An 11701-nucleotide genomic window follows, 5' to 3' on the forward strand; every position below is an offset into this window, starting at 1 on the left:
ATAACTCTTGGATCAAGCATAAAAAGAAACATGAATGCCTAACGATACAATAATCCAATAGCTTGAGGTTAAATAATGATTGGAATGGCTACTGAACTCATTTTTTCTATGAACGCGCATTATTATGTCATTTACGCATTTCATCAAACAGGCAGAATGAATTCCCGCCAATGAACTTGTATGCAAGATTAAAATAATGATTCACTTCAGATCGCAACTTTTGAACGACTCCGAAGTCGTCAAGACTTTGACAGGTCTACTCAAAATATTCTTTCTCAGTCGTTTGGCTTACATGGAACGACCCGAATTGTTACTTTCTAGGACCGCGGAGCGAACATGAATGGACTGCACCCTGCGTTCATATGGAACAGATCGAGTTGCTAATTTCGGAATTTGCTACATGATGTAATGCACTTATTATCTCGAATCGAAGAGGGTCCAAGATCCGGTTCTTTTATGTGACAAAGGCTTGTCGCAATGGAGCAAGCACTAAACAGGACGGGAACAGGGGAAGACGAAAAATTAATGGAGCAAGGCTATTACGCATACAGAATGCGGACAGAGGTATGCACTATGCAATATGCACATCATCTTCTCCTTTTTGTTCACTTCACTAGCCCCAGGTTGAGAATCCCCCAGGAAGTGTTAGGCCAGGACCTCTCTCTGGCCTTCATGAGCAAGACCCTCGCCCAGGCCACCCACCCTTCCCAGGACGTCCTCTTGTCCCAGGGACTCCCCCACTCCAGCAGCAGCCGCAGCCCGGCCTCGGCCGCCCTCTCCGCCTCCTCGTACCGCCCTTGCCCCAGGCACAGCTGCCCCAGCACCACCCTCGGCTCCCCGACGAACGGGTTCTTCTCGATGCTCTCCCTCAGCCTCCGCTCCACCGCGTCGTAATGCCCGGGCCCTCCCGACTCGTTCACCTCGCACACCGCTTCCCAGTACTTGTCCCTCGCCTCGATCTGGTCCCTCGCGCCGAGCACCCGCGTGCAGGACTCGAACACTGGCGGCACCACGAGCTCTAAGTCCTCGTCCCGCTCTTCCGACGGCTCGGAGACTCCGTTGCTCTTGCTCTTCTTCTTCTCGAGCATGAAGATCTCCTCCTCTCTCACCACGAGCATGTAGACCGCGCCCATCCTCGATATCGAGTTCATCCAGAGCCCGGGCTTCACGTTCCCGGGCCATAGTGCCCAAAAATTGTTCCCAGTGAATTCCAACCGCCCGTCGCTGTTCTCGAACAGCATGTCCTGAAAAGTAAACTCGGTCAATTTCTCAACACAGCAAGACTCATACCAGATCAAATTAAGAGCAGGAGTAATGAAAAACCGATCCGAATACTATGACACCACATCCGTTACCTGAAATCCAAAGAGCTGGTCGCTGAAATCGGCCATGGTCATCATCAAGAAAACCGCTATCACCCTCCTCGAAACGAGCAGGTCCTCTCCGGTCTTTATGTGCTTCACCGTCAACCCCTCGGCGGGCAACAGCGACTGGACCTTCTTCCGCCACGCCTCGTCGCCTCTGAACACCCCCTTCTCCCTGGCGTTCCGGAGGGACGCCTCCGAGAGCTTCAGGTGCTCGACGAGCTCCGCGTCGTCGTAGCGGAAGAGCAGGTCGTCGTGGATGATGGGCTGCCTCGGGACGACGCAGAAGAGGTGGATCAGGCGCTCCGCGGCGTCCCCGACGTGGCTGCGGACGACGTCGCGGCCGGTGTTGGGGTCGAAGATGGCGAGGTTGACGTAGGAGTTGGAGTAGGCGGAGTGGAAGAGGCCGCAGAGGCAGACGGCGTCGGGGGCCCGCCAGAGGCGGAGGATGCGGTAGATGTCGACGAGGTGCTCGAGGAAGCTGCCGTGCTTGTGCCAGCACTCCCCGGCGCCGACCGAGCGGAGCGTGGCCACGAGGGAGGGGAGGCGCGGGTCGACGGCCTCGAGCTCGCCGCGCAGGAAGGGCCGCGCGGCGTCGAGGAGGGTTGGAGGTCGGCGGCGCCGGCGGCGGGGGAGGGAGAGATTGAGGCGGCGCTGTAGACGGCATCGTCGGCTTCGTTGCAGAGAGAGAAGGAGAGACGACGGGGCTCAAGATTAATTTGTTTTGTTGTGGGAGATGAGAGAGTCCGTCGGAGGAGATAAGGCTCTCTCGGGACGTGGAATCTGCGGAGATTTGGATAAGAATGATTTGAAAAATTTACTTAAGAAGTCTTAAACTTATTCAACGTATATCGATTTAGTTTTAAACTTTTCAATTGTACAAACTCAATTATAAACCTTTTAATGATTTGTCAATATAACATTCCCGACCAAATTTGATTGGAAAACATTACTACAATGGTCTGTGACTCAATTATAAACCTTTTAATGATTTGTCAATATAACATTCCCGACCAAATTTGATTGGAAAACATTACTACAATGGTCTAAATAGCATTAACTATCCTATAGGATGTAATCAATACTAATATATATAATTTTTAGTTTCTTTTATTTTTATTTTTTTCCTTTCCTCCTTGTCAATAGCTGGAGAGGGCTAGGCGAGGCTAGCGGTTGTCAAGGGCTTGCGACTTGCAATAAAGGAAAAAAATAGAAAAATAAGTAGATAGTTAATTTTAAATTGAAAAAAAGTTCAATTTTACAAAAAAAAAATTGCAAAAATTATCCGCGTTAGCATTGCCAAATGCCATGTAGGGAGGTCGGTGTTTATATCAACGATTTTCGGCAAAAATTGACTAAATAGACTATATTAGCAAATTATTTAAATATTTAGGATTAAATTGGTCATATTAAAAGTTTATAACTAAATTGGCATAAATAAAATAAATTTATGATTTTTAAATATTTTTCTGTAATGATTGCCAATGAACTTGGCTAAGATATAAAAAAAAAACATAATCGGATTCTTATCAAAATAATATTTGAAGGGTTAAGATAGCGAGTGACCCGTGTACATATTTTACTTCATTTCTGTAACTACTTTGAATTCACTGGTAATTTGATCAAAGCCACATGGTTATTACTATAATACAAGTATGAATGTTGATGGAGGAGATATATTTGTCATGACATATTGTTGACAATCCAACTACATAATATACTACATTTTGAATCTATCCTGGGTTTGATAGCATGAGCATTATTATGCAAGCACAAGTAATCTCAAGATACATGAAGAATTGACTAGCCTCATGAAATTACCCATATAAGTTAGAATAATTTCTCAATTATTACAAGATTAAATTATCAGCTAATTCTGCATAATTAACTTTTATTTGTCCCAGTTCCGTCCAAAATGCATTCGTGTATGATGTGCCAACATCTCAAAAGGGATGGCATAATGGCCTCCCTACTTCAAAATTTGCCAGTTCCAATTGCATTTAGGTGCGTCTAGGATATTCCTTTGGGGGACAATTCCTGAAGGACGGCATTTGGGAAGAAGACAAGTACGGGTAGGCAGGATCACATGCATCATAAGTTGCCATCGGGTTCATACTCATGTATGTATTTTAAACCAAATATCATATCGGGGAGATCACCCAATCAGTTCTAAACCTATTATATATGTGCCAATTTAGTTATGAACTTTAATTTTGTAGAGTTAATTATAGATATTTAAGTGATATTCCAATGTAATCCTTATGACAAATCTTTCTTGGAAATAGCTGACTTATATAGCGATGTCACTTAGGATGACCGAAGATAACTAAATTGCCACATGAGTGGCTTTGGGCAGAAATTAGCCACAAATATTTTATTAACATTTTAATCAAAAGTTTAAGGTTAAATTGACGAGACTATTATATACTACGGGGACTTTTTCGAATTTGAGATGCGATGTAATAATAGTGATATGGTAATAATGCTGAAATTATTGAAGCCTTCGCGAGATTTGCTCTTTGGAGTCATTGTAAGACGTGGAATGCACTGTCCATGAAAGCTCGGTTTGCGGCTGGCATGGATGCAGTACAAGCACGAGTGGAAAAAGCAATATAAGTGGAGACTTGCTGGGAAGGGTGACAAGGGACGGGGTAGGGATTGCGGACGAATCCCGAGCTCGACGAGCACGAATTCGACACTGCTTTCCCTTCGCTTGTCTACATCATGGCTTCACCATCATTTGCGTTTTCGGCCTGCAAATTGAGATGGCACCCACTTCGATTCAACATATGCGCTTGGTGGACCACCTCTTGAGATATTCCCCGGTTGGGGTGAGGCATGTGAACCTCCAACAAAACCTATCTACGCAGTGATTTTTTTTTTTTTTTTTGTTGATTTGTGTGCACTGCCTTGGTCAAGTGCCTCGGCTAGCACCGTCGCCGCCGCTTGACCTCGCAATCTTTGAAGAGCATGCCATCGGCCCTGTATGTCATTGGCCGCCTCTCTCTCTCCCCGCAAATCTTTTGCCCAAGGTTGGCGGGTGATTGTGGACCTTGAAAAACTCACCTACAATCGTTGTTGAACTTGACAACCATGGATCGTGGGTGATTGGGGGTTGTCAATCTGAAAGTGTGGTCATGTGAGTTCTATATAAGAAATCTAGGGATTGTATTGAGTATGGACGAGCCTAGGATTCGAGCTCCGCGCTCTACCTGAGTCTTGATCTCTCATCGTGGCAATAGCAGCGTGGGAAAGAGAGATCAGAGAGATGGCTTGAGAGAGAGAGAGAGAGTAGTTATTTTTTGGTTGGAGAGAACACATGCGTATAGCGGGAGAGTCTAGAGAATTGTGACACTCCTTATTTCCTTGGTTCTAATATGAGACTTAAAACTAAGCTAATGAAAAGAGACTACATGAATATAAGACACAGTCAAACCCTATACATATATATGAAATCCTTCCACATTAGGATTAAGAACCTCTTTATTTAGAGGATGAACTAACATGGACGTTTTTTACTTCACATTATTTATAGATAACATATCCATATTTGAAGATCTAAAATCACATTTAATCCAAAGGAACTAATTGTGCGTTCTACAAAAAAAAGGTTTTATTTTCCTGCATTCTTGATTCTCCAATTAAGTCACTGATTAATGGGTGACAATTATATAATTCACCTATATAAAAATTTAAATAAAAACAAATTTGTATAATGTTTGTGTTTATAATTCATCAATCAAAAGAACAATTGAAATAATCCATCCTATTAGGGATGGAAAAGAACCTGCTCTTGATGAATTGCCCACTCGTTTTTTCCCTTTATTTGGTCAAGTGTTTGAAATGGACCGAAAGGTCCAAAGTAGCCAAAGACGACAACATTATCACACGCCTCCCATGGAAAAAAAGAACGATACAACAAGAAAATTCGAAAGAGACGTGTTGAAGCTTTGCTTTTACGTATTCTGTTGTCTGCATGTACGATAAAGGTAACATAGGTTTACCCCACCCATTAAATTATTTCAACGGAAACGACAATACGAGACCGTGCAGATTCCTCCAGCCCAAACGATGGATGTCCTTGCTCCACATAATATACACTTAGTTAAAGCAACGTGACAAGATTGCTCCTCCAAGATCTTATACCTACTAAGGGCAGACGCCGCTCAGAAACTGATAACTTGGAAGCAAGTATTCGTGGGAAGCAACGACGGTTTGCATGAACAACATCTTTATATAGCTCTAGCTTATTAGCCTGGTTAATCCTACCCGTCATAACAAAGAAGCCAAAGAGCAAAAGAACTAGGGAGAGACATAGATCCATGGCTGTTTCGTGAAGGATTGGTGGGCCTATGGCAAGCAGGTGGAGAGCATTCTTAAAGATTTGGTACGAGTTATGGATATTGTCAGCTTTGAACAGTGGAAGTGTGCGCTTTGGCACGGATATGGTTTTATTCTTCTTAGGACCGCCATCCCTTAAGAAGACACGTATATATAGTTAGAAAGCCTATTGCCTTATAAGCCAGCCCAGAACTTTCTTCCTAGGCGATGTGAGACAAGAGATGCGCCTCCTCCCTGCACACGTCCAAGAACCAAGGCACGGACGCACCGCCATCCCTCCTCCCAGCAAACCGCCGCCCAGGCCATCATAGTTACTACAGCCACAACACATTCTCAAGCCAAGGTTGCTTCGGCCTATCACAGGACGATTGCTTTGCATGCTTATTTGCTGCTAGGAACCGGCTGAAAGACGTTTGCCCCTTAAACACCGGGGCTCAGGTGCAACTTAAAGATTGTGGAATTAGATATGAGAATTGTCAATTTATTGAATAAGTGAGAAATCGATTAAGACAATGAGAGGGGATCGATTGTCGTCTGTTGTGTTGTTCAACTCGTGTCTTGTGAGGCTGTTGGAACTTGTTACCTAAGTAGGAAGATGGAATCCGGGGAGAAGCTGTCCCAAGTTCAGCTGAGTGTGTGAATAAACTTATGTTTCTTGTGGTTTTATTGTATAAGACCATTTGCAACATGATACTAAAGTGTTTTATGTTGAAAAATGATTTGAGTTGATGATATTAATTAAGGGCTTAATGCCTAAAAAATCCTCAACTTTAAGTTTAGTCCCACTTCTACTCTAAACCTTTTCTGTCCCATCTAAAATCCCCAACTTTAGGTTCAATCCCAATATACTCTAAACTTTTTTTCTTTGTCTCATTAAAACTCATCAATATTTACTTGAGTTTCGAATCTTCCCTATTAACCCTTTGTCCAAAATTTCTCTTAACAATTGAGAGATGGAAAATTTCCAAGCATAAGTCATTGAAGCGTCTTGAGTGCGAGCATGAAAGAATGAATACTGAGTGCGAAATCAAAGATCCCCAACGAGATGGAAGAAAGACTCTTCAACTCCGTTTGTTTCATGGAAAAAAATTGAAAAATATTTTCCTAAAAATGATCATTTGTAGCGTTTATAAAAATGTTTCAACATAAATTGTTGTCAATATTAAAAATATTTTTGGATTCGTTTTTATAATCCATACAAGCAATTAGTTTATGAAAAATATTTTCCTAATTATTTATTTTCATCGAAACAAATAGCATTTTAAAATAAGAGCAATTGAAGAAGGCTAACTCTAATTGTTTAGGTTTACCCAAATTTCATATCCAAGTTGACATCGTTTGGGCTGACGTATATATTCATTTCCAAAAGACTTCTTGGATCTGGAATTTAGAGAAAAACTAGAATAATGACATGGAAATGTCACATCATTAAGAGTGATTTTGGACTAAGTGTTAACAGCAGCAAATATAGACTCAAGCAAAAGTTTGTGGTTTTTTATGGATGAAAAAAGTTTAGAATAGAATTAGAACTAGACTAAAAGTTGAGGGTTTATAATGAGATGAAAATTTTTCTCAAATAGAATTGAGACTATAGTTAAAAATTGAAGGTTATTTTAGGGTATTAGGCTTTTTAACTAAGGGTGCATTTGTTTGAAAGAAAACTATTTTTTCGGGAAATTAGCAGTGGAAAAGAACCTGCTCTTGATTACTTGCCCTCTTCTTTTTCCCTATTATTTGGACAAGTCCTTGAAATGGAACGAACGGTCCAAAATGGGCTAAAGATAGTCTTAAGTGTCAAATTGGGTGCTTGTACGAGAAGGGCGATATAGGTTTGTCCTGCTTACTAACTAGTTGTTTCGCTGTAAGCAACAATACGAGCCGGAATAGATTCCTCTAGCGCGAACAAGAGCAAATTCTTGTGTGAAAATACTTAAAAGCAAATTCAATGCGTGAAAATCCTTAAAAGAAAAATGTAGGAACAGAATCGCTCTTAAATTCAATATTGGCTTATCCCTCTTATTTCAATTGTGGTGTTATGATTAGGGGTGAGCATTGGTCTAGGGTCAACCCTAGACCAACCCAACCCTGCCTATCATTGTCCGGTTCTCAAGGAGACCAGGTCGATCCTTGATCCTGGGATTCTTGAACCAGCACTGTACGGATTGGTTCCCGGTTCTGAGATTCTTGAACCAGCATTGTACGGATTGGTTCCCAATCCTAGGAGTTTAGGGTCGGTCCAACCTGCACCAACCACGATTATATATATATATATATATATATATATATATATATATATATATATATATATATATTTCTAATATATTATTTCTAATTTTTCATATAGATAAAACCCTAAAATAAACGGCGTTAACAACATTAAATAACTCCTTAGTGAGGAATTCAAGTAATTTTACACTATTTTTTAATAACTTAGATTTTTTAATGTTTTTTACGGCGTTAACAACCATAATTTATAAAGGAAGAAAATGTTTTTATGAGGAGTCCTCACGGCATTCAAAATGGTATAATTAGCTCCTCATGGCATCTTTCTCTAGTACTTGTTCTCTTCTGTTTTATTTATTCTCTTAGTCTATAATTCGTCAAAATTGAAAGAAACAACTTCTTCGCTCGCCATTTGACACTCGCCTTACTCACTTTGGGTCACTCGTGCTGCTCGCCGCTCGATGCTCGCCTGGCTTGTTGCTCCTACTCGACGCTCGACGCTCACCCCACTCGACACTCGTCGCTCTCCTCTCTTAGTTAACCTCTCTCATCACTGAACCCATATGGTCGGTCCGGTCCTAGGTCGCCTTTTCAAGGAGTACAAAAAATGAAACAAAAAATTATCAGTTAATCCCGGGTTGACCCTGGAACTAGACTAAACCCATTGGGTCAATCCGGTCCTCGGATGCATTTTCAGATAGTACAAAAAATGAAATAAATAAATTATCGATTAGTCTCAGATTGACCCTGGAACCGAACCGAACCCATTGGGTCAATCCGGTCCTCAGTCTCAAACTCAATAGGGTCGGTCCTCGGTTTCAAAAATTAAGGACCATCACTGTGCATATTAGTCCAGGGTTAGGAGGTGGGCTGGCCCAACCCGGACCATACTCACCCCTACTTGTGATGCATGGATTTCTATTCCTCAGTCTAGTTAGGAATTGAATCTTACAACTTGCAATTGGTAAAAAATGCTACATAATTTTTTACTTGATGTTTAAATAAAGATTAGGTACATGAAAGACATATAATCAAGTCTTCAATTTGGTTGCACATGATTCAAATATTTTACTTAGGTTTTTATTTAACCTATCACAAATCAATTAGTAGTAACTACTAAATGAAATTAACTTGCAAGTTAAAAATTTGGACCATAAGTCGTGAATTAGCGGATTTAGGAAAGCCGAGACTAAGCCTATACTTAGCCAGCTGTTAACCTCCGCGTGCTTGTGCGTAGGGCTCAAGGAGGTCGCAATAGTCAGAGCCTTCAAAACGATATTTATGGTAGTAATATTACTATAGGACTCAATACTGATATTCACTTCATAAAATTCGCCCCCATCCATCGTGGTAGATGATTTCTGCAATGGCGTCTCGATTGCATAGTCCTTTCAAAAGTAAAACAAAAGATCACTACACGTTCCAGTGATTGAGCAAATGAAACAAGAACTTAAGTTCAAAAGTTCAATGCGAATTGATCTAAGAGGTCTCATTTCAGCAGGGGTTGATCCCATTCACTGCATTTATTATTAAAGAAATTTTCACTAAGGATCGTTTTGATTATTTCGTCACGAAGATGAACTCAAATTCTCAGGTGTTTGGATGCATTTTCTACTTCAAAGTAGCCATACCTGCCGACATCGTCTACATGAGAAATTCCCCGGGATAAGAACGCTTCAAGTGCCAAAAGTTGGCACAAAGGGACACTTAAGTGCCAAAAGTTACGAAAGTGACACTTAAGTGCCACTTTGTAAGAAAAGTGGGACACCTGAGTGCCACCTCCGGCGAAGGCAGCCGGAAATCATACGTGGCAATTAAATATGATTATTTCTTGTCGAGGTGGCTCGCCGGAGAGAGCCGAGTCGGCTCTAATTCACCCAAAACGACGTCGTCTCCTCGGGTTGGCCAAAATGGAGCCCTTAAATCAACCAAAACGACATCGTCTCCCCATTGCCCCAAATCTAAAACCCTAAATCCGGCAAATTGCCATTGAAGCGTTGGAGCCTTAATCCCGAACCCTAACTCGATTTGCCCCAAATTCTACGGTTGGATATTAAGAATGGAGAGCAGGACTTTCAGCAGCGACTCAAATTTCTCTCGCCAAAGCGAAGGAGAAGGCAAGCGTTTATGTTTTTGTGGGTTACCAAGTCCAAGAAGAACATCGTGGACGCAAAGGAATCTGGGAGAAGATTCTATGGATGTGCCCGATACGAGAAGGGTCGAAGTGCAAATATTTCGAATGGGTTGATGCGAAATTCTCTCACCGAGCCACAGAGGTGATATTGGACCTACTTGATGGATGTCATCAACCTCCATCTACACTGTGGACGATTTGGACAAGGTTGACTCAATGCAAGCTCAAGCATCTTCGCTAACCATTTGAAGAATGAAGTTTCAAAGATGAATATTGAACGAAAGTGTTACCGAGCGTTTATTGTGTTGCTGTTTTTTTGTCTATCCTATTTTATGATGAAATGTAAAGTATTGGAAAATGAAAAGAAGTTTCTCCGACTGCCATAGTTGTCAATGAGATCAAGGAAAGGGAATGAATGAGATGCTGTTTGAATGAATGAGATGCTATTTGTACTATATTTTTGCTTATTCTCGAAGATAAATCGGTGATGATGGAATGTATATTGGGTGGATGTGTTGTGGTGACTTCTTTTCTTCAACTGAATGTAAACCAGTAGCAATGAATCGAATGGAGTTGGCATAAGTTGAACATTCGTATATATAAACCAGCAGCTTCTCTGGTTTGCTGCAAATCACCATTTACATAGGACAAACATGAGTGATTACTCAAGTGCTATAAGTTGTATATAGTGATCACTTAAGTGCCAGTCGTGATTAAAAAAAATTCATTTAAGTGTCAAGTTAGTATCAAAAGTGATCACTTAAGTGCCATTTGTGATTAAAAGTGAACACTTAAGTGCCGAGTTTTTAGAATGTGATCGTTAAGTGTCAATTTTATTTGTACGTTTCATCTATAAACTACACCAGCCATCACCTGCTATCGCCCACCACGACCGCCCACCACTTTGGCCACCATCGGCCTCTAGCCATCACCACCAGCCACATCAAGCATTCTAGGCATCCACTTGAGCCATTACTATGTTGCGGGTATTCTGCAGTGCGAAGTTCCTAGTGCCTTACATCGGCTTGCACCAACACTACCTCGGAGCAAGATGTGTGCAAGATGTGCATATTGCACACTTACATCTTGCACCAAGTGCAGCACAAACCCCCAGCCCCCAACCCCTATAATAGACCCACCAGCCTATCAGTAGGCATCGGCACCAACATATTAGCTACCACACCAGCACGTAGCCACCACCATAAACCCACCATTAGCAGCCACTGTTGGTGGTGGGTCGTGGGTTTGTTGCAAAAGGGGTTCATGCAAACTATACTAGTTACAGCAAAAGGCCCCAACCCAATCCACATAGTGGACCCACCACCATCAAGTTTCACCAACCGCCACCACCAGCCACACAAGCACCCTAGTCACCACCACGGATCCACCACGGAAAGCGAGAAAGCAATAAGTAAAAGTAAAAACAAAATACAAAAAATGAAAAAGGCACCAAAGATGACAAGCAACAAAATCATTTCATTGATATTGAAATGAAGTCTCACAAAGTCGATGACAAACTATTTAAAAGAAAACATCCACAGTAAAACAATTGACTCGTCAGCCCCACAAACCATATCCCATCCCATTTCATTAATCAATATGCACAATGCCTCTGTTTGTGCTCCTTTCACTTGATTCA

General features: G+C 41.7%; 1 protein-coding gene across 1 annotated transcript; it reads right to left on the minus strand.

Moving 5' to 3' along the window:
* Positions 1-357: 357 nt before the first annotated feature.
* LOC104454032 lies at positions 358-9569 on the minus strand. The gene is made up of 3 exons (XM_010068738.3): positions 9560-9569; positions 1356-2071; positions 358-1244 (listed from the first exon to the last, which is right to left on the minus strand). Exons 1-3 carry the CDS (start codon positions 9567-9569, stop codon positions 606-608), a joined length of 1365 nt encoding a protein of 454 aa, XP_010067040.2. The 3' UTR covers positions 358-605.
* Between the last annotated feature and the right edge of the window lie 2132 nt (positions 9570-11701).

The sequence above is a fragment of the Eucalyptus grandis genome, chromosome 7, assembly GCF_016545825.1.
Source record: "Eucalyptus grandis isolate ANBG69807.140 chromosome 7, ASM1654582v1, whole genome shotgun sequence".
In the NCBI taxonomy this organism is placed as follows: domain Eukaryota; kingdom Viridiplantae; phylum Streptophyta; class Magnoliopsida; order Myrtales; family Myrtaceae; genus Eucalyptus; species Eucalyptus grandis.

Bases quoted from the DNA above. Each gene is read 5' to 3' on its own strand.
- LOC104454032 (XM_010068738.3), bottom strand. The intron at 1,245-1,355 runs GTAACGGATGTG...TTTACTTTTCAG, and splicing joins ACCAGCTCTTTGGATTTCAG to GACATGCTGTTCGAGAACAG.